The sequence below is a fragment of the Caloenas nicobarica genome, chromosome 5 (genome assembly GCF_036013445.1).
Source record: "Caloenas nicobarica isolate bCalNic1 chromosome 5, bCalNic1.hap1, whole genome shotgun sequence".
Classification (NCBI taxonomy): domain Eukaryota; kingdom Metazoa; phylum Chordata; class Aves; order Columbiformes; family Columbidae; genus Caloenas; species Caloenas nicobarica.
The window spans coordinates 35,484,716-35,507,709 of NC_088249.1; the positions used below are offsets into that span (position 1 = coordinate 35,484,716).

A 22,994-nucleotide genomic window follows, 5' to 3' on the forward strand; every position below is an offset into this window, starting at 1 on the left:
GTGTGACAAGCCAGTTTTCCTGTTTTCTGTACTGGGACTGTGTTGCAATATTAACAAACAATTTTGAATTTAGGTTTCTACAAAATCTGGGTTGGATCCTGGTGGAGCGTGGCATGCCTGGGGCATGGCTTGCCTTAAAGCTGGAAATTTAAGTTCAGCAAGAGAGAAGTTTAACCGATGTTTAAAGCCACCTATGGATCTGAACCAGCTGAACCATGGTTCAAGGCTGGTCCAGGATGTGATACAGTACTTGGAGTCCACAGTGAAGCCCATACTCATTGCGGTAAGAGGCTTCTGTCTGCTCTGAATGGCTACAGCAAAGCCAAGTGTTGATGTTTTAATACACATCTTATAGTAATGCATGTTACAATATCAGACGTTAGGTTTTTTCCTCCTTTTGTCATGATTGCATATTGCAAACTGAATATTGTTTAGAAATTTGTTAGCTGTTTCAGTATAGCGAATAGGTGGCTGAGAACCAGATCATAGGATTTTATAGTAATTTGGGGCCTACTTAGTGGAGGGGAAAGAAGCTAAACTGGTTAACTTGTTATTACTACAGTCTGAGGAAACTCAACTCGATCTCAACAATACGTTGTGATGCTGCGGTGATGCCATTTTTCTACTGAAACTCTGATAACTTTGCAGGAATTTAAAGGAGAATTTACAAATGCTCTCCCACTCTTCTTTCGTTGTCAAAAAGCTTTATTACATGGTTTGAGATTAGCTCTGGAAGTTCTGATAAGGTACTGAAAAAAGACTTTTAGTACTAAGTAACTGCAGAATCATAATGATGAAAGACCTCTTAGTATATATTTTAGGAGAATAAAAAAACCTGTTTGAACTAGGTTATTGAAGTAGCTGTTGACAGTGGAATTGTGTTTAAATAAATAAGCCTCCTGTCTGTCCCTGGAGACAGCCATGCTAGCTACAGCAGCGTTCAGCACCTCTGCTGATAGCAGGGTTCCAATCTAGTGTTTATAAAAAGCATTACTGGATTCTCACCCCTGTAAAGCTATATCTGTTTTAAAAAAACAGTTGCAGAAATGCTTCAGGGCTGAGTGACCAGATCTAACCAAAAAGAAAGTTTTCCTCTTCCCCATCACCTATGATTAATTCCCTGTTTTGACGGCAGGATGATGATTACTTTGCCACATTGAAGGAACTTGAAGCAACACTGAGAACAAGAAGTCTGTCTCTGGAGGTGATGTGTGAGGGGAAGATTCAACACAACAGCTACTATCAGGAGTGCTTATTCTACTTACATACTTATGGCACTAATCTGGCAATAATAAGCTTTTACATGAGGCACGACTGTATGAGAGAAGCACTGCTTCACTTGTTAAGTAAGGTGAGTAATCTAATTTGCCATCACCTAAATTGAAATTGGAAAAGTAGGTAAGTGGACTTCAAGGCCAGTCTAAGGTGGCAATGAGCATCATGCAGCATTCTGTGTGTTTTTCTGCACAGGAGTTTTCTGAGGTCCTAAATGTTGTTATATGAACTGTCCAGTGACTGACAAGAATTCAGCAACGTGAAAAAAATAACTTTGCTTTTTACATGTTCTATTTAATCTCTCTTCCCTATTGTGTTGAAACAGTGACTTGAGAAAGTAGGAAGTGTTTTATTTTTTTTGGTAGAGGTCCTGCATCAACAGTAGTTTGTCTTTTTTTCTACAAAGCTGAAAACCTAGGACTGTAGTCATACAGTTCAGAAGAGAGAAGGAAAATTTTGAATTCCAACATGCTGGTAACACTAGACACTCTACTCTCTATCACAGCAGCTCTGTCTCTTGTTTATTGAGTCAGACACCCACGTTTGCACTTCTGTAACCATTAGGAATATAAGGGAGTACAGGATCAAGACAAGGGGTAATGGGTTCAAGCTGGAACACAAGAGGTTCCACTTAAATTTGAGAAGAAGCTTCTTCTCAGTCAGGGTGACGGAACACTGGAACAGGCTGCCCAGGGAGGTTGTGGAGTCTTCTTCTCTGGAGACATTCAAAACCCGCCTGGACACCTTCCTGTGTAACCTCACCTAGGTGTTCCTGCTCTGGCAGGGGGATTGGACTGGATGATCTTTTGAGGTCCCTTCCAATCCCTAACATTCTGTGATTCTGTGATCATGTCCCAGAGGACAGAAATTTAGCGAAGCTAAAACATGGTTTCCAGTTCTTCTTTAGGAAAACTGTATAATATAGGAGGGCTTAAGAATGTCTGGAGAAAGCAGTTCTTTTGGTGCTAAATTACAATTAAACCTAGAAATTTTTCCAACAAGGTTCTCACTAATTCATTAAGGGTGCTTCTTAGGAGATGTGGAGGAGATGTGAAGCCATTACATCTCACCAGCTTGAAAGCTTATGAGTGTGTGGGGTTTTGTTTGTTTTATTTTTTAAGTTTCTGTGCTTGTGTTTGATTTACCGATTATCTTTATTATTATTATTATTTGAAGTAATTCTTATTGAGAATATACAGCTTGAAACACCAAATTCCACTATCTTCAGTCTTTATTAATCAAAATTTAAGTTGACTTATCAACTCTGCTTTCTTATTGTATCATCAGTCATTATAAGCTCATATACTCTTCTGCATATTAAATTTGCTTTTCAGATGTGCCCTTTATATTAGTTTAAGTTTGCCTGTAAAGAAAAGTTGCGTATTTTTGCAATGTTAGTGAAATAATGTCACTGGTTAAGTAGCAGACTTTGAAAATACTCTAGATATACAATTTGATGTGGAAGTTTTGGACAAGGAGACTGGCAGTCATCATGCAAAGTAGAGAGGGAGATTTGTTACATTAAAGCTGTAAGGTACTGGGCTTCTGATGAAAGATTTTGCAGTTGGTTGGAAACATTTTATGTGTACAGGCTTTGTAGCTTGTATCTTATTCTGAGATTAAAAAAGATAGATTCCGTATCATGTCTTTAAAACATTTATGCAGGCCGTGTTGTTCCACATGCTTCTTCCCATAGTAACATTAATATGTGAGGCTGCATTTTCGAGACCATAGTCAGGAGGTCAAGGGAAGTAAATATCTCCCTCAGCTCATTAGTTGAGAGGTTTCATCTGGGCTACTGTGCCCAGTTTTGGGTTCTCTAGGACAAAACAGACTTTGTCAAAGTGGAGCAAGTCTAATGGAAGGCCACCAAAGTGGCGAGTGGCCTGAAGCATATGATATATGAGGAGAGTGATAGAGCTAGGGTTTTTCAGCTTGGAGGAGAGAAGGCAAAAGGAGATCTGTGTGCTCTTTTCAGCTACCAAGTGGGTGATTGTCAGGAAGATGGAGCCAGGCTTATCTTACACATGCACAGTAAAAGGGTAAGAGATAGTGGATACAATTTGGAGCAAGGGAAATGCCAGCTGGATATAAGGAAAAGGTTTTTTGCAGTGAGGATATTTAGACGTGGGAACTGCGTCCCAAAGAGGCTGTAGAATCGCCCTACTTGGTCATGCTCAGAACTTGACTGGACAGGCCCAGAGAAGCATGACCTATCTTGGAAGCCATTCTTTGGGCGGGGGTTTGAACTAAACGACCTCTGGAGATACTTTCCAACCTAAATTATTTATTAACTTCATTATCTTTGTCACTTAATACTCCTTTATGTTATATAAGGAAAATCAAGAAGCCACAGTGGCTTTGCTTCAAGCTGCCTTTCTGATGTCTGATGTAGGAATCCCCATCGGAAGTGTTCATTGAAGGGATCTTCATTCCAAGTTATGAAAGGGGAAAACTGCATATGTTGGAGAACTTGCTGGAAACCATTGATCCAGGATTGGAGAGCTGGGGAGTCTACTTGATTGCAACCTGCAAATACTTGCAGAGGAAGAACTACTACCATATTCTGTATGAGCTGCAACAGTTCATGAAGGTAAGATGAGGGTTAGTGCCATCTCTTTCAGGGAAATGTTGAATACTGTCAGACTTTTGGTTATATACTTTGGCATAAATCTGCATGATGGACAAGTATATTTTTTCTACTTTCCAATCCTAAAAGACAGATAGGAAGGCCTGAGCCTGACTGAAGCTGACCTGCTAACTGTTTGTCATGGATTTGACACATTGCAGTAGCTTAACTACTGCTTTAAAGAAAATAGATCATTGCCTGCTTTATGGGAGCACTTCAGTAGAGACAACGATTAGTGAAGGTGGGGCACTTTGGTCCATCTTAGTGTTCAGTATATTTCTTCTAGGATCACGTTCGTGCTGCCATGACCTGCATTAGATTTTTCACACATGGAGCAAAGTCTTACACGGAGCTAGGAGGCAAACAGACATGGCTTCTAAAGATCAAGGACCATCTCAAAGTCTATCTGCAGGAGGTCTCAAGAAGTTCGGGAAGGAAAAAAATGGCATTCACTTTTCGGAAGAAAATGTCTGCTACAGATGTGTCGAGGTATCTGTAAAAAACAAAGGGGAAATTCAGGATTTTGTCTTTTTTTTTTTTTTTTTCTCTTTTTTTCTTTCTTGTTTTTGCTTTCTTTTTTTCCCCCAGTGGTTGTGTTTAAGTTGGCTTTAGCTAGCACTTGCTAGCTTTGCCTGACCAAAATCTGACTTTTATGTAGTTGCAAGTATAGGGTTCCCATTACCTTTTCCCTCAACAACCCGACCCAGGAGATGGACAATTGTTTCTACTAAAAATATCAGTCTATGTATCATCTGCCTTCCTTTAATTTAAAAAAACAAACAAAAACACTGCAGTGCATAGACAGATATATATTGATCCACAAGTTTTCTTGCTTTTGTTCTTCCTTTCCTCTCCACAAAGCAAACAGTTTTGTGGTGCTTATCTGCCTACCGAGGTTAACTCACAACATTCAACTATGTACAAGTTATAGGTGCCAGACATAACCGAATCCCTGTGTTCAAAAGTTGAAGTGCAAATTTAGCCAGATCTCTCTTGTACTTGGGCTTTTATATATTGGTTTTCTTAGGATTTTTTTTCTTTCTTTTTTTTTTAGTCTACACTCTAACTTAAAGGTGTGGGGGGACTGTGTATGATGAGGTGGAAAAGAGGGAGCAGATATTTATTTGGGATCCAGAGAATCTGGGTCACTTCTTTGAAATAATGTGAACAAATGCTGACCTTTAGCTTGTGATGCATGTTAAATGCACAGATCTGAAAAGTATCTCATTGCTGCAGACTTGGCTACACAGAAGACTAAGTCAAAAAGTAATTAAAATAATTGGTTTTTTGAAATATGTCTTATTTTGAAATGTGTTCAAGAAATTAGTAAGTTCACACTAATATTTGACACTATTTCAAAATAAAGTCAGCATTTTTCCTCTGTCAGGCACATCAATACAGTTGATCTGCAGATGGAAGTAACGAAGTTCCTGCATCGATGTGAGAGCTCAGGAACCTCTCAAACAACAGATTCCTCCTTGCCCACACTCTTTGGAAACAACAACATGAAAATGGATGTTGCTTGCAAGGTACTTATTGCTATTTCAAACACAGCTCTGTTTTTCTTCAACAATTCTAACTTAATATACAGGTTGAAACACTTGATGATTGGAGCAGCCTCTCATATTTTTCATGGGTAAGTTACTTGTGTATGTATGCAAATTTTTTTATGAAAAATTCAAGTTTTTCCTTGGAGAAAACTTGAACTTGGAGCTCCTCTAATCAAAGTTCAAATTTTCAGACACAGAGGATCCCAAATACAAATAGTAACATGCCTTTTGACTGTACATGCCTTGTTTTGAAGCAAGGCAAATATTACCATTATTCTAATCCTTCTTCACTTCAGCTCAGCTCCATCTGTAACTTGCCCAATGTTCCACAGGGAATCAGTGTGTGACAAAAGACTCTGTATTTGCTCTACTTGTTGGAGTGGTGCTGTTTTCTGTTGAAGTAATGCATTGGGTTTTGGCCTCTGGGCAAAATCTGGAAATGCATTATTATTTAACTGTATGTAATGGAAAACAAACGTGCATCCCTGAGTTTGTCTATGCCTCTGTTTTCAGGTGATGCTGGAAGGCAAAAACATTGAGGAGGGGTTTGGGATTGCATTTAGAGTCCTTCAGGTATGGAAAACCTCGTTTTAACAAGCACTATTATTATAAAAGTAGCTCCTGCAAGCAGCAGTTGTTTAAGCAAAAGACTTTTTTTTTTTTTCCAAAATGTCTTTTAATCCCCCAAAAGAAAACCCTCTTGTGAGAAAAGTCATTTGTTCAGGTCTTAAATATCCATGTATTTGGAGGGAGCTTGGTAAGCAAATTAAGATGCTGCTTCAGTAGGACACTTCCAAACTAACTGGATCCTAGAAGGGAATTAATTACAGCTTTTCCTTTGCTGTGCACCCTGCTCAGTGACTTAAACTCTGGCAAACCACAGTCACAGATGTGAGTAGAGAGCTCTGACTTGGTGGCTCTCTGCAGTTCACGATAGCCGTGCAAAGACAGTGCATAAATAAGGCCAAGACTGTCTCTGAACTATTCTCCTGGCTGAGAGAGCAAAGCTAATTAACTGGAAACTCTCTCTGGGGACATCTCCTTCTTCATGTCTTAGTAGGAGCTGAGGTGTTTACCAGTCAGCATTGCTCATGAGCCTCCAAACTTCCTTGTGTGGTTTTTAGCCATATATTAGGAGCTGCTAAAAGATCATAAAATCATAGAATCATTTTGGTTGGAAAAGACCCTCAAGATCCAGTCAAACTGTTAACCTAACACCGTCACTAAACCGTGTCCCTAAGAACCTCATCTACGCATCTTTTAAAGACCTCCAGGGATGATGCCGCATCAAGCGGTGCAGTTTGCAGTTGCCTCCTGTCTGGGACAGAGGATATAGCAGGGCCACTTCTGGACAGATCTGGCACACTGACTGAGTATTTGTGGACATGGCCCTGCTCTTTCTCTCAGGTCAGGATGTACAAGGCAGATTGCCTGTTTGTAGTGAGATGGATAGCCTTAGAAAAATAGCACTTTTTAGCAGCAACATCAGTCACTACCACCTGGTAAAAATGGAACAGAGAGTCCTACTGGCTGGTGTCACTTCTGTTTCCTTCCTTTTTTTTTTTTTCTTTTCTTGCCTTATTAATGGCAGTATCAGTCTATCAGTCCACAGCTTTTATCATCTTTTCCTTCGTATGGGAGGTGTACGATGGTCAGTTGCCTCTTGTTTCTTGGGGTACACAAAGGGTGACTGGTGGGGTGGCTGGAGGAATGTAGTGGAAGCCTGCTAAGTGAAGGGGAGATGGGGAGGGGTCCGTCAAGGTTTAATTGCAAGGCGACAGTACACTGTGGCACATGCTCTCTGCTACCCCCTCACAAACAAAACCAGGACAGGATCTAGGCAAGATCTTTTGCCAGAAGAAATAAAACTCATTTTTTTGCCACTCCTGAAAAGGAGGCGGTAACTGTGCTCTTGTTCTTGAGCAAAATTGAGTTTTGCCAGTCTGATTATAGAAAACCTTTAATCCAGCCCTGAGCAGTGGAGACTGGAAAATCAGGGACCCCTAAAACAGCTTTGACTTTTTGGAGCATGGTGTGATATTTTGTCCTTAGGAGAGATTGTCTCAGTTGTGTAGATCTCCTGTGAGAAAACCTGCCGAGAACATTTAACATGCTGCTCTGATGTTCCAACTACCTCTAGGACTTCCAGCTGGAGGCTACAGAAGTGTACAGCAAAGTAGCCAAGCAGTTGGTGAAGCAGCAGAAGTACAGTGAGATCCGGCAGCTCCTCAAGTGTGTCAATGAGTCTGGAGTTGCAGCAAAAAATGATGGAGATAACATTATCCTAAACTGTCTAAATGAGTTCAAGAACATTCCTGCGGAGGTAACTCATGTCCCTTTTGAAGTAAAATGGGCATATACAATATAGGCTACAGGAAAACCATCCTGTGGTTCTTGTGCTGCTCTTTCAGTGAGTCTTTCATGTCTTCTGGCTCTGTACTGCATGTGTTGTTTAAAGGTGGGAGTGTGTGGTTTGCCTTATGTGAGTTACTCTGAGAGGAAACTGTAAGAAGCTGTAGGATGCTCCTATCCCGTGCTTCCCAGCTGGGTACCTGTGATGGGGAGCGAACCTTTGCTTCACAGGATCCTGCCCAACTCTCTTGAGTGGGGTGGGAGGTGCTCCCTTCAGTGAGGCTTCCCTGGCTAACACAGAGGATGTGTGGAGGCAGAGCTTCCTGCCTCTGTAGGAAACAATTTAAAGATTCCTTTTGCCTACCACAGTGTCTTTTCCATCCCAGGGAAGGAAGGAGATGCCCTCTATGAAGTTTTACTCATCAGCCTAGGGGATGCAATCCACACCTTGGGTCAGGGTGGGCCATGGGGACCAGCTCCTGCTGGGATGCACAGATCCTACAGATTCATTTCATGCAACGTGAGCCATGTCCGTGGGGGACTCCCAGGCTCATATCATTCTTCAGGAATACCCCACAGACATGCCAGGCAGGAGAAGCTGTGCTAGAGGGAAGAATTGGACTTCGTGTTTTCTGCATCTGCAGCACTCACAGTTGGGCCAAGTGTGACCTCAGCAGCCCTTCCTCTGTGCAGGGGTTTGGTCCCTGATGGGGTAAAGGTTTGCAAACTATAGTCACTCTAAATGTGAACACCTTTTTCCTTTTTTGGATACAGGATCTCGATAATCTGATTCAGGATATGGACAGTGATGAAAACAAGGTAAGTAAAAGTACAGTAGGGGAACTCCTTAGCAAGCACTGAACAGCCCAGTCTTGATCTGCAGGCTGCGTGCTCTCTGTCACTGTCTTCTCTCTCATCCTCACTCAAGCCAAAGTTTTGAAGGCCACTTCCTAGATTGTAGAAATCACAGTGAACTCCTCAAGGCTGTGGTGTTTGTGGCTGTAGAGCTGTGACATGAAGTTACAGATTGATGTCATCCCTGTTAGTTCCTTGACAGTCCTCAGATTGAGGCCAAGGCGTTTGTTGTAATGGGAGGAAAAATACTTCAGAGAGGGGCATTGGTGGGTTTGTTGGTTTTGTTAGCCAGCTTTTCACATAGGTGCAGACAGCTAATGGAGATCGACATACCTCCAAGATGACCATTTCAACTTATTGTTTCAGGATTATACTATTTCCCTTGCGATCAACAGTTAAATGACAAAACTTCTCCAATACTGATATACTTTTTTTTCCTTAGAGGAAGCAAGGCCTAAACTACATTTCTTTGTTATCTTTCATACTGGCCAGCTAAGTCACTGGAGAAACAGATAAATATGTGAACTGTAGATGTGTGTTTATAGATGAAGAGGCTGTGGCTCAGCGTTTGTGGATTGTTGTAGATCTTGAGTGGCTTAGCTGAAAATCAGATCTTAAGATTTGTGACTGTCCTCTGTCCTGCTCCAACTGACAATCTCACTGTTGTATGTAGGTTGAAAAATGGACCTTTCAGTCTGCCTTTGTGTAAGATCTATCACTGAAAGATGTGAGCTGTTCTAGAACCAGCAATGGAAGAAAATGACTAGTTTAGACCCTTTGCTATGAGGATATGGTAAATTAATGCACATGATAGGATTCCTGGTGCTGATTTCATGGTAATACAGTACAGGAGTTTCCACAAGAAACAAACTTAATAAAATACAGCTGTCTGTCCATCTTTTACATTGGTATCTGCTCCATGCCATACTCTGCTTCATAGTATGCTGCTTCTACCTTGTGCAACAGGCTTCTGAACTAGGTATTTCCAGTGAATCCTTGCTTAAGCTTGTCCTGTCAGTTTACTACAGCCTTCTGACCAAGTTCTGACTGACTGCCTCTTCTGCTGCAGATCCAGGCCTACGTGATGTGCAACAAGCTGCGTTCTGCCTATCTCGTCTCAGTGAGACAGGAGAAGACCAGAGCAGTGCAGCTAGTTCAGCAGGTGCGGCAGCTGGCTGAGAACAGCGGAGATGACGTTGTGAAGGCCATCTGTGCCCAGTGGCTCTCAGTGCACCAGCCCAAAACGAGAAATCGGCTTCCCCAGGGCATTAGGAAGTAATAATTAATGGACATTTGCCATCATACGGAAGGAGAAGGCTTCAAGACAGCTTAAAGCTGTGTGGTTCAGCGATCTCTTGGTAAAATGGAAGTCTCTTGACTGATGGTGGCAAATGGATGCTGCTGATGTGCCTCTGGTGAAAGGAAGGGAACTAAATTCCAAGTGCCAGTCCTGTATTTTGACAGACAGTCACTACCTCAGGGTGTTTTTTGGCTATCTTTTTGATGAGGGGGGGAGGGGGACAGTTTCAAACTGAACAAGCAAGAATTTAAGTGTATAGAAGAGAGCACATCTGTGTCTGGTTTGGGGTTTTTTTGGAGGGTGCTGGTTTTGGTTGATTTTTTTTGAAAGGCACTGAACTTTTTTGTGTGTTTATTTTTAATCCAGAAAACCTATATAAGGAGGGCAGAAAAATCTCATCAGCTCAGTGTAGCCTAGAGTATAAAACTTTCTGATAAGTTTTCTGTAAACTTTTTCAAGATTGGAAAGATCTTCTTTACAAAAACTGAATTTCTGAGATGTTTTTAACCATTGCTACTCTTTTTTTTTTTTTTCCTTTATTTCTCCCCCCCCCGCCACTAGTACAATGTGCCCATTTTCTATCATTCCTTTGAAAAGGTAGGAACTACTTCTCCATGGCAGGCTGCTACTTACCAGTCACACTGTCTGATGTGTGCCATACATGTGGCACTTGGGCTGTTACTAGAGGGATGAAGTTATAAAGGGCATATCCTATAAAGGGAGTACAAAGGGAAAATGATCCTTTAAAACAGTTGAAAAGTCCCGTAACTCTTTCTTTGCTATGGTAATATTCAATAAATTGTTGCGATGCAGTTTTATCACTGAACAGTTGCCGATAAATTTCCGCAGTTTTTCATCAGGTATAACAGAAAATGTGGATAGAGCAAGCTGTGGTAAGATTCAACAGGCAGTTGAAAATCCCTGTCACACAGGGATCTATTTGTTTTTTACCAGAATAATCTGTCCCTGCCAGATACAACAGAACACCAGACTAAATTTGTATTAACTGGATGTGCTGTATAGACTATATTGACAGGCTTTGCTTTGGAAGTGTTAGGTTAACTCAGTTCTGTGAAAAAGCAGGAGTCTTTGTGTAATGGCAGCTGCTTCTCTGCAACCGTGATTGGGACGTGAGAAACGGGCAGAAGAATGGTAGACAGTGGTAGGACCTTCAAGAAGAAACAGAACAAAGCATGGCACTCCACAGGAGTTTGTGTTTCCTGTTTACAAGTATTTCAGCACAAGAGGAAGGAAAACTAGTTCACTTTTTTCCTAAAAATTTAGTTGTTTACTTCAAAAGAAACAACACATTTTCTGAAGTGTAATAGAACTGTAAATACTTTTAGTACATACGATAATTGAGACTGTCAAATAAAGAGTTTTGCACTATCCCCAAGCTCACTGTAGAGACAGAACAGACTTCTATGGTATGCAAAAGGACTTGGTCCATCTCCTTTAGTGTTTCATGAGCAGTGCCCCACTGACACAAACCCCTCTCTTGAGGGTGCTCTGCTCACTAGAGCAGGGCTAGAACTCTCTCGGGGTGAAGCGGTCAGAAATGACCACATTTAGCTTTCAGAATCTCCTGACCACAGATTTGCATTATCTCATTAGTGAGCAGTACTAATGAAAGCTGCTTTTGTTTTCTTGGCCTGACTGACCTCGCTTTCCATCACATTACAGCCACGAGGCTAATCCTAGAACGTGACACTATCCATGTCTTCAGTCATTTCCAAATCTCTGATTACGTGGAGGAGGTTTTACTGTTTGTGGGTATCCAGATCTGCCTTGCTGTAATACCTACTTTTCTGCTCAAGTTCCTTCAGCTGTGTAGAGCACCTCTGTGCTCCATACAGCTCTGTACAGTGGAGTTTGCCATGCAGACCAGTCAGTTCTGTACCTGCCTTTCTTCCTGACCTCTTTGCACTGTACCTGATGCACTTTATATAGTGTTGTAATTTGATGTTCTTAACCTGGAATCATAGGGATCTTTCTCTTACCAGCAGAACTGGAATTTTGATCCTGACTAACTTGCCTTGTGTCACAAGTAGTGCAATTATCAAGGGGCTTTGAATTTTTGAACGTCAAAAAGGGATTGAGTACTGCCAGTTAAAAAGAACTTCTCTATTAATGACCAAGGTTTGTTTACAATGAAAAAAGATAATAAAGTATTATGACTGTTAACATATCTTCTGGGTTTTTTTTATCTTAGCATGGCTGTGGACCTCTTTCTAGACCTGTACTTTGCTTTTGACTATACTTGGCAGAGTAATTACAACAGGGAGAATTGTTCTGTCATGCAAAATCTCTCTCTGCTACAGTGTCCTCAACATTTAGATCAATTGGAATATCCCATCTTCAGAAGTCCTCCAGTAGCTAGGTAGCCAGCTCCACCTCATACAGGTACTCTCACAAGCCAGTAATCCTCTTTAGAGAGCTTTGCAAGTTAATCTAACTCTCCCTTACAAGCCTCCCTTTGAGACAGCTAAATGAGCTTTAGTTCCCTCATTTTACAGGTCAATCCAGAAGAAGATATATATTACTTGCCGAAGGTCAAAAAGAGTGGGTGTGTGTCTATGGAAATGTGTAGTTATATGTCTTACGTTAAATCTATCAATCAGACTTTTGAGAAGAGCATTGACCTGCAAGGGCAAAATATTTCAGCCTAGAGAAATTTTTTGCCATTTTTTTAATGGTTTCTGTTGTTCCTGAAAGTGAGTTTGAAGATGAGAATCACACACAGAGAAGTAGTTTGCTGCCACTTAAAGCTGAAATTGTTCAATGTTTTTTAACATACTTGGAATGTTCTTTACTCTCTCTGCTGTCTTTTCTAGGTTCTAAGGTCACTTAAAGGGCAGCTGGGGGGTTTATTATGACAACTTTTACACCATCTTTGCTCAGCACTTCACAGGAGAGATGTTGGTGGGTTTTTTTTAATATGATAACTTGTCTACTTGTAATTGTGGCACTCCTGCAGCTCTTAACCTCTCAATCACCTGTGTTGAAACCTGGGTTCTCAAAAGATATGCCAAGCCTCACTTAAGTTACTGCAGTCAAAAAAATAAACAAAAAAGCCCCCACAAACTTTAAATAAAGGTGATTGTCTTGGGTTTGGCTGGGATAGAGTTATTTCTCACAGGAAGCTGGGTGGGGACAGAGCCAGGACAGCTGACCCAAACTAGCCCAAGAGATATTCAGTACCATATGACATCATGCTCAGTATGTAAACTGGGGGAGCTGGCTGGGAAGGGGGAAATCACTGCTCGAGAGCAGGCTGGGCATCAGTTTTCTGGGTTGTGAGTGATTGCATTGTGTATCCCTGGCTTTGCGATAATGGTGTTATCTTCGTCTGAGCTGCCTGTATTTGAATCATTCCAAATATTCCCATCCCACTCTTCAGGGGATACCATTAGTTTTCTAATTTGAACTTCATCAAGTGGTTTCAGAGCTTGCATCAACATAGTCTCAACACGGTCTCATAATTTTTGTGTTTTTATATTGGCTTCTTGAAGTTGTTTTTGCAGTTGCCCTATTCTTACAGACAATAACAGCTCAGTGGTTTTACCTCCCTCTATCTTATCTGGCATATCTTTCATTTTATTTGTTGTTTAGTACTTTTCCTGATATACTGCTTCTAAAAAGGTTCCTAGAATTTCACAAATTATACTTTTGTCTTTTCCATCTTTAACTGAGCCCTTGCAGCATCTAGCTGGTTTTCTACCTCTTCCCGTTTAGACCAATGGCCATGTGCCCTAGTTCTTTTGCAAACTAGAGTTTGGTTTAATTCCATACTTTTGTAGCTAACTAGTGACACAAATGAGCATCCTGCTAACTACGCAAATTTCTTGCAGAATAGAATGTTAATACTGTTTTGGTTTAGCAGTACTTCAAAATGCATTGGGGTAGATCACCAGTTTTAATATATGACTTTTAATAACACTCAATCAACAGCTGATTAACAATATGATATAAAGCAATTCAATGAGATTTGTTATAGCTAAAACAGATTACAGATTCGATGATGTCAACGGTCACACTGTACTTAAAAAAGAGAAAGTTATATCACTTATAGATAGACGCACAGAGGTATATGATTAAAAGCCTACTTACAAATCCAGAAAGGCACACATACTTGTGTGCATTCATCCCTGGATACTTGAATGTCTCAGGAGCATCTCACCTCGCAGGAGGTGCTGAGCCACAGCCTGCTGGGACCCAGGAGAGCTCAAAGGGCCTCACTGTAGGATCGCTCTTTATAAGGTCACAAGATCATTGACCTTACTCAGTATATTTCCACTGTAGCCACTCTTAGGATGAGATAATATTCTGGCAACGTCCAGAACTCTCCAGATTGTACAGTTCCGATACCGTTTTGCTCTGGCTGAGTCCCGGGTAGCAGGTGTACCGAACTGCCAAAAGTGACTGAGGGTCGCTACACCTTTCCCAGGCAGAAAGGGCATCTTTTCCCATATGGAGCATGCCTTCATGTCCTGACTAACCGCACTTGTGCCTCAGTTTCCCAACTTCACTGCACTCGCACAATGGGCAGCTGTTCTTGGCAGGAGCTACAGGAGTGTGGGGTGGGTGCCTCAGTGGCCCCTCACTGCACTTGCACAATGGGAATTGTTCTCCCCAAATCATGCCTGCCCTGCCCCGGTATCCAGGTGGTCGAGTGGCCCAGGAGAGTGGGCAGGGTTGCGAACACCACAACAGATGGGCTTATGATCAAGGGGTGGATAACCATGGACAGGTTATCCATGAATGAGAAACACACACTAATCAAGCAAGATTTTAGAAGGATGGCCCATAGACCAGGGAGATGATATCTGTGTACATAGGACAGGAAAGGTGGTGGTGATCAGTTGGAAAGTATAGGATCTGGGCACAACAAAGATGGTATAAAATAAGGGCTAGATAATGTCCTGGGTTTGGCTGGGGGAGCTAATTTTCACAGGAAGCTGGGACGGGACACAGCCAGGATAAGCTGACCCAAACTAGCCAAAAAGATATTCAATACCATACAGCATCACGCTCTGTATATGAATGGGGGGAGCTGGCCAGGGAGGTGTGAATTGCTGCTCTGGAGCAGGCTGGGCATCCATTATCTGGGTGGTAAGTGATTGCATTGTGTATCCCTTGCTTTGCATATTCTTTTATTGCTATTATTGTTGTTGTTTATCTCTTCCTTTGCTGTGCCGTTAAACTTTTTATACTAAATCACGGTTTTTTTCTTTTCCCAGTTTTGCTCCCTATCCCACTGCAGGGAAGAGGAGTAAGCAAATGGCTGCATGGTACTTAGTTGCCAGCTGGGGCTAAACATAACAGTAAGTCTTTGTTATTTCATAATCTAAACGTAAGACTGCAACCTCTATTCCTGTTCTCAAGCCAGAGAACAACAGCCTCGGGCTGCTGTGTGAGATGCCAAGCAAAGGTTGCTACCTGCGCCAGTGCTTACAAATCTCAATCGCAAGTGTAAAATTCCAGAAATTCATACTAGATTAGGCACATTAGGTCTATAGGCACATTTGGGAAGCTGAAGAATCAGTGTTCTGGTCTAGAGGTCTCTCAGCAGTGCTTTTCCCAGGAGAAGCATCACTGGGCTCACCCAGAACACACTTGATGTCTGCGCTGCTCAGTCCCACTGGATGCCAAGGAGCTCACAGCTCACACTCCAGAGCTTCTTTGCTGCCTCATCGTCCTGACCCCGTGGAGATACGTCTGCTGGCTGGCAATCACTGTAAGAATAACATGTTTTATTTTTGTTTTTTAAGCCAAAGATCTCCATCTGCATTAGCACACTGAAATGTCTGTGTCAAGATAAGGGAGTTGTTTCTATCAGCTGAACTTCAAGACCAATTGAAGCAAGCTGGGAGACTATCCAGCAAATGAGCAAGGGTTGGTGCTAAGGCACCTTGAGAAAGCTTGCTTTCCCAATGGCACCAAGAACTGGCAAGCAAGTCTCGCTCTATCTGTTGTCTCAACTCTTAAGGAAACCTGTATATGCTCTACTATGTATTCTTCAATGTACATTCTCACTAATACCACTAAAAAGGCGTAAAAAAATGTGAACAGAGCTGCTTCAGGCACACTTTTCTAGGAAACAGGCCACTCTAACAGCTCTTCATTCTGAATTGTTTATCCCATCATACTCATCCCCCTCTATTGCCATTGCTCAGGAGGCAAAGCTGCCCCAGAATACTAACCCTGTAATAACCATCTCTGGTTATCCCCTTTTCCGGTATCCTCTGAACTCTGGCTCCTTTCTGCTCAGCTCCGGCAATCAGACAGCACTCTGTCTGGAACAGAGATCGCGTGTTCTCGTCTGTAACGCCGGGTGCCGCAATAACACAGGAGTTTAAGAGAACAGAGGCAATTGCACCTCATAAGATTTCTAGCCAGCCTAATGTCTTCAGAGCTCCAAGTGCACAGCCTCGATGCTCCTAAATGACTCTGGTGGACTCCACCTGTCTCGCTGTGGCATGCAAATTCTTTTCTTAATATCTGTCTTGTGCTTTATATTCTATTGCCAGGAGAGTGAAAATCATTTTAGGCTACTCCAATGCAAATCGTGAATTACTGTTGAAGCTCTTCATTTCCCACCAAGTCCAGAACTCCTTTCTTTTATGAGTTTAACATCCAGCAAGGTTTGCTGCACTCCATCACATAAAGGCTCCATTTCTACCCTGGGACACCAGTCATCCAGGGAAGATTAAGACATCTATTTATATACTCCAGTCTGATTAAGATGGTACAAACCCCCAAGTGAAGATCAGACCAAGTCATTACAGAGACTAATCTGGTCACATATCACAAGAGGAAAAAGCTCTGCAGAGATGCAAAGGCTCTAACATCATCCATGTGGAAAAAAAAAAAAAAGAGGTGGCAAATTCTCACGTTCCTTTGCCAAAAACCAGTGTCGTTACTCTGCTCTGCAGCCAGTGGGAAGCTGACAGACACATCTGCATGAAGCTGTTCAAAGGGCAGCCTTCAAACCCAGGGTGACACTGACTTAGAACTGCTATGGGCTGTAGTTTTGGTGAGGGGAAAAGGATTGACCATGCAGGGTCCTGGAGTAAGTCAAAGAAGTCAAGAAACAATATCGTTTGTAGCACGTGCTGCACAAGACAGTTTGCAGGACAGAGCGATGAGCATCCCAGCAGGAGTACCTTCCAGCTGGTGCATCTGGCACACAGCAGAATCAAGTTATTTTGTCACACGCTGCTCCTGAAAACCTCCCCTCCCAGCTCTGCAGCACCACCAGCCCTCCCAGCTCCCTGGGAGCACAGGCCTCCTCTGCCCCAGTGGGGGAAAACTACCAAGAGAAGCAAAGTGTTCTTCCCAGGATTGACTCAAGTGACCTCATTAACTAAACAGCTCCACCGAAAAGTGACTTGCCCAAGTCTCAGGCAGATCAGGATTAGAGCTCCGAGCATGTGACAGCCATGCCTGCACTTTGAGTACAGCGATATTCCTAGCACTGAAGGACCTGCTGTTGCGAGAAATGTTGCACAGGTCAGGGATTTCTTCTAACACAATAACCACTGCAACAGACCTGGAACTCTAGTATTTGTCACCCTTGGGCTTAACAGCCAGCCTCTTACTCCACCCCTTCTTAATGAAGAGTGACTTTTAAGTCTCATTTTCCCCAGCCAACAAGGTCGTCTTCCACAGTATATGACTCCATCAGCTTGCACTCACCTGAAATACTGTCCTGTCACAGAGTTTAGCTCCTCTGCTACTGCACAGTAGATACTGGTCTGAGCTCCTTCCTGAGGTGTCTTGAAGAAGAATGGGAATATCTTCAACAGCCACGTCATTACAAATGAGTGCCGGACCAGACCAGAATGTACACAGCCAGGATGGAGAACGTTTGCTGTGACTTCAGTGCCTATGGCAAAAGAGTAGGCCAGGACAAATCCACATGCATCAAACTGCCTTTAAGAAAAAGGGTTACCTACTCTTCAATTCTCCCTGCAGATATTCTACAACTTAAAGGAGGAGTCCAGCTGTGGGTACAGGGAGAGTGAAGTCCTCTGTAGTTACTGTTTGCTGGAGCATCCCCTGCTCCCCTCCAAACAAGGCAGTCACTACATGCCTTCTGCAAAACAATGTGCTAAAGGGCCTGGCTGCTAAAACAGCTTTTGAGAATACCAGCTACTGATTTCCTAAAGATTCATAGAATCTTTCGAGTTGGAAGGGACCCGAAGGATCAAGTCCAACTCATGTCCCTGCATGGGACCTCCCCAAAATTCACAATATCTGAAGACATTGCTTCTGGTTTAGTAAAACAAATACTACTTAAGTTTATTAAAAGGCCCGAACAACACCTCTGTGACAGAGGTTGTGACTTAAGAGGTACTGCCTAGTCATACGCTTCTGTTTTTAGAGGCCATTAATGTTTACGGCACCTGAATATGCATTCACTTTTCTATTGGAGATCGCAACTGTACTTCAGTTCTTTTGGTTTTTTTCAGCTTCCACCCATGTACCACAGTTGCCTGTGTGGATGCAGCGAGTTTTTTTACATGGACCAAAAAAACCCCAACCAACCAACCAACAACATTAAACTGTGCTCAAGTACTAAGCTCCTCTGCTCTGTTGTTGTAGAGACAATTAGTGTTTCAGGTCTCCTGGTTCCACAGAAAGGAGATGTTTTCTTCTTGCAAAGAGCTGTCAGTGACCTTTGCCTCAAACCACTTCATTTTTGCATAGCAAATGGCCAGACCTTTCTCCAATGCACCCTCCTCACCCACGGTGCTCAAAAGCCAAGGAGAAAACCACTCCGCTCTCCTCGGGACTTGCCTTGCAGCCGCCTTGCCAGCTCCCGGGTGAAGAGCACATTAGCCAGTTTGCTGTGACAGTAGGCGAGGCCGCGATTGTAGCTCTTCTCACCATGGAGGTCATGGAAACGGATTCGGCCAATGTGATGAGCCAGTGAGGACACGTTCACTATGCGGGCTGGGGCAGACTGCTTCAGACGCTCCAGCAACAGGAAGGTCAAGAGAAAATGACCTACGGAGGAGAGGAAACATCATCCTTCTCTGCTGGATTCCCCTCCTGGAGTTTCACAGTATTTGCAACATATTACATACATGTTATATCTTACTGCTGCCCTCATGTCAAGTCCAGGGAAAAGAAGGGCCCCCCCTGAATCAACAGCTATTCCTTTTTGTGGCCATTAAGTTCTGCTCTTCAGCTTCAAAATGCTGGAACTGTCATACATTTCAATATCCCAGGTAACACGTATGTGGGTCCAATGATAAGCAAATAAATTGCGTTGCATCTCCAGAACTCTGTAAGTCTGCACTTCCATCCTTCCCCAAGAAGGAAGGATGAGGAAGAGAAATCTGGAAGCAGCGCTTCCCTCTGGCATTTTGCCACAGATTCTGAATGCAAACTTGCCTCCACTGGCCTTACCAAGATGATTGACACCCAGGTGCATCTCAAAGCCATCCGCGGTCTTGGAGTAAGGGCATAACGTTACCCCAGCGTTATTAATGAGAATATGGAGCTCCTTCTCCTCTGCAAGAAACAAGAGACATCCTTAAACAGGGAAACAGAGAACAAAGACAGACAAGAAGGTGGCACAAGTCAGCTAAAAAACAAATGCGTGCCTTTCTGAGTTGTGGCCAAAACCTCAATAAAATAAGGAAAAGTCTCCTACCACAAACTAGCTCATGGCCTCCGACAAGCCTCTGCTGTGAACTGCAGGACCTAACATGGTACAGAGATGTGCAGGTCGAGATTTGGCATTTGCTAGAAGAACATACAGCAATCCTTGGTAAAATGTTCTCACTGAAAAGAAGGATCTAGAGATGGTACCTGCGAGAAATTGCTCGGCAAACTCCCGGATAGACTTTGTATCAGCCAAGTCCAGTTTTTTCACAATCACTTGCTGGTTCCCTGTCTCAGCTCGGATTTCACTGGCTGCAGCTTCTGCCTTCGCTGTGTCTCTGCAAGCGACAATCACCCTCGCACCTGCAAGGGGGCAAAAAGAGCAGGAAGAGAAGCTGAGATCATTAGAGCACACGGGATGATGAAGGCTGGGACAAGCAGTCTGACTACACACAGTCCTTACAAACAAAATATTGTATCTTTATGGAATTGGCATCAGTCAGTGGAGCAGATGGAAGAGACAAAGCCCTTCTCACTATGTTGTTGTCTCCGATCCAGCCCAAAGCTGTTTTCAGAGCAGGAAAATGCACATCTGAACTGCCTCTGTCCAGATTGCCAGGAGTGTGCACCCCAACACTCCTACGATAAGGTTATATCTGCCCCTGTAGCGGGGATATCAAGTGAGGAGCACATGAAGGTACTGGGAATCCAGCCAGAGCCATTTCTAAGCGGATTGTGAAATGGGAGTTTAATCTCCTTAGCAGTGACTGAAAAAGCATTTAAACCAAGTTTGCTTGAACATGAATAACTAAAGCACACAGCAGTAGTGGACCTGGCATTTCATATCTTAATACAAGCAGAACCCAGCAGTACCAGGAACTCCCCCAGCCCTCTCAAAACAGTTGCAGTGCAGAGCGTGTTCATGTCACAAGGCGCATCTTTGGAGTTCAAGCAATGAAACCAATTGAGGAACTGGGGATTTGCACCTCAGTTGGTTGCAGCCTCTCGAGGAGCAACACTTAGGGTCATCTGAAGTAGCTCTGGAATCCAATTCACTTAAATGTAAAGCATAAAATACTCCTCCCTTAGATCCAGACTTCTGACACACAGGCCCACACACATCAGCCGCACAGGGCTGCTGCTGCTGCTGCTGGACGCTGACTTGCCTCTTCGCGCGAGGTCTCTGGCCGTCTCCTTCCCGATGCCGGTGTTGGCTCCCGTGATTATCACCACCTTCCCCTCCAGCCTGGCTGTTGACTTGCACCGTCCTCCGGCGACATACCTCCTGCAAGAGAGGGCGGCAGCAGTCACGCAACGGGCTCCGAGGGCAGCTTCCCTCCTCAGGGGACTCGGGTCAGGGCCGAGCACACAGATGTGGTGGCTGCAACCTCCACCAGCCCTTCCTGGGCCACTCGACCACCTGGATACCGGGGCAGGGCAGGCATGATTTGGGGAGAACAATTCCCATTGTGCAAGTGCAGTGAGGGGCCACTGAGGCACCCACCCCACACTCCTGTAGCTCCTGCCAAGAACAGCTGCCCATTGTGCGAGTGCAGTGAAGTTGGGAAACTGAGGCACAAGTGCGGTTAGTCAGGACATGAAGGCATGCTCCATATGGGAGAAGATGCCCTTTCTGCCTGGGAAAGGTGTAGCGACCCTCAGTCACTTTTGGCAGTTCGGTACACCTGCTACCCGGGACCCAGCCAGAGCAAAACGGTATCAGAACTGTAGGATCTGGAGAGTTCTGGACGTTGCCAGAATATTATCTCATCCTAAGAGTGGCTGCAGTGGAAAAATATTGACTAAGGTCAATGATCTTGTGACTCTATAAAGAGTGATCCTACAGTGAGGCCCTTTGAGCTCTCTGGGGTCGCAGCGGGCTGTGGCTCAGCACCTCCTGCAAGGTGGGACGCTCCTGAGACATCTCGCAACGAACCGATGCTACGAAGCTGTGGTGAGGACAGATGTCTTGAGCGTCAATGCATCACCCGTTGAGAAATGCCAATGCAATGCAATGGGGTCCGAGGGCAGCTTCCTTCCTCAGGGGACTCGGGTCAGGCCTGAGCACCCAGAGCCCCAGGTGCCGGTTGATCACGATCGTTCCACACCCCCCGCCTTACAAACACCCGGGGCCGCGGCCGGAGCGCGGACCCGCCAGCCCGGCACGGGGAGGCCCCGCCCCGCCCGAGTCAGGCAAGGGCTCCCATTGGCTACTGCCGGCGACCTGGCCAATGGGCTCCGCGGCGGCAGCGTGAGGAGAGGTCGGGCCCCGCCCTCGGGCACACCGGCCGCTACTTCCCGAATCCCGCCGGTTCCGAGAGCGGGGACAGACCCCGAGCCACGCGCCGCCCCGGTGCCCGGGCTGAGCCGACTCCCGGAGCGCCCCAGCTCCTTCCGCGAGCGTGTCAGAGTCACCGAGGCGCTGGGGAAGCGTGAATGGCGCCCGGCCCCGGCGGGGCTGGAGAAGCGGAATCCCTTGTGTCCGCCCTCCCGCCAAACAGTGCGATCCGACCGCTGCGAGACGCGGTGTGCACGCCCGCTGCGCGCCCTCACCCACCGCACCGCGGGGCCGAGGCCGCCGCCGCTCCTCGTACACGCGCGAAAGGCCGGGGCCGCGCTCGGTGAGACGCACCTGATGTAGGGCGCTGCCACGAAAAAGAGAACGGGGAAGGAGACGGCGGCGCCCAGCGCCGCTCCCCAGCAGGTGAGCATCGCCGCCGCCCGCTCCACGCGCTCCTCGCACCCAGCGACCAGCGGCGACCGCACAGCCCGGCCCCGCCCGGCCCCGCCCCGCCCGGCCCGCTGCAGTCAAGCCGGCCAGGCGGCTAAAACCTCGCTGGGTGGGAGGGCGGTGGCTGAAAGTTAAATACGGGCAGGCCGGGCAGATCGGGTGTATCACACTCCCACAAACTCGCCAAGCCAAGCGCCACGTCCTTACGATGCTGGAAGCAACCACTGGAGGGCTGAAAACGTGGCCTGTGCGCCCTGCCACTGCCTGGAACACTGTCCCGGGCTTTGAAAAGCCAGGCCTGTGCTGACATGGCGCCTCGGAGAGAACTGAGTCAGACAATGGGACTCATTTCTGAAACAACCTCATAGACATGGGGGCCAAACAGCATGGCACTGAGTGCGCATATCCCATCCCCTGTCATGCACCATGCGGGAAAATTGGATGACCCAAGGGACTGCTACAAACTGCATGGAGAGCAATGGCTGGTGGGTCTTTCAAACAGTGGGATACACCTTTACCCAGAGCCACCTGGTGAGTCAGCACTAGGGGACGTGCCAATCGAGCTGGCCCTGCCAAGCAAAACTGCCACGGACTGTAGAAGGGGATAAAGTCCCTGTAGCACAGAAAAACACGTTAGGGAAGACAGTCTGGGTTATTTCTGCCTCAGGCAAAAGCAAACCCACCCTC

The 22,994-nt window shown here is 44.8% G+C and overlaps 2 protein-coding genes across 3 annotated transcripts in view; one reads left to right on the top strand and one right to left on the bottom strand.

Moving 5' to 3' along the window:
- Positions 1-12,876, top strand: part of ZFYVE26 (zinc finger FYVE-type containing 26) — a 51,445-nt gene extending 38,569 nt beyond the window's left edge. Inside the window, exons 34-43 of one of the 2 annotated variants that reach the window (XM_065635122.1) lie at positions 74-283; positions 1,136-1,351; positions 3,671-3,868; positions 4,191-4,393; positions 5,292-5,433; positions 5,968-6,027; positions 7,595-7,777; positions 8,581-8,625; positions 9,731-9,823; positions 12,796-12,876. In XM_065635122.1, coding sequence (XP_065491194.1) covers positions 74-283; positions 1,136-1,351; positions 3,671-3,868; positions 4,191-4,393; positions 5,292-5,433; positions 5,968-6,027; positions 7,595-7,777; positions 8,581-8,625; positions 9,731-9,823; positions 12,796-12,837 — 1,392 coding nt within the window. In that variant the 3' untranslated portion in view covers positions 12,838-12,876. Of the gene's footprint in view, positions 1-73; positions 284-1,135; positions 1,352-3,670; positions 3,869-4,190; positions 4,394-5,291; positions 5,434-5,967; positions 6,028-7,594; positions 7,778-8,580; positions 8,626-9,730; positions 12,096-12,795 lie in introns of those variants that run through there. The other variant, XM_065635121.1, reaches the window with a different exon arrangement.
- A 2,717-nt stretch (positions 12,877-15,593) lies between these two features.
- Positions 15,594-22,292, bottom strand: LOC135988850 (retinol dehydrogenase 12-like). The gene is made up of 7 exons (XM_065635123.1): positions 22,209-22,292; positions 20,743-20,861; positions 19,784-19,939; positions 19,379-19,483; positions 18,764-18,973; positions 17,660-17,849; positions 15,594-15,696 (listed from the first exon to the last, which is right to left on the bottom strand). The coding sequence occupies exons 1-7, from the start codon at positions 22,286-22,288 to the stop codon at positions 15,594-15,596; spliced, it is 963 nt and encodes a 320-aa protein (XP_065491195.1). The 5' UTR covers positions 22,289-22,292.
- Between the last annotated feature and the right edge of the window lie 702 nt (positions 22,293-22,994).

Bases quoted from the DNA above. Each gene is read 5' to 3' on its own strand.
- LOC135988850 (XM_065635123.1), bottom strand. From the start codon at position 22,288: ATGCTCACCTGCTGGGGAGCGGCGCTGGGCGCCGCCGTCTCCTTCCCC. The intron at 20,862-22,208 runs GTGCGTCTCACC...CCTCTCTTGCAG, and splicing joins GTGGCAGCGCCCTACATCAG to GAGGTATGTCGCCGGAGGAC. The intron at 15,697-17,659 runs GTGAGTGCAAGC...TTATTCTTACAG, and splicing joins GTGACAGGACAGTATTTCAG to TGATTGCCAGCCAGCAGACG.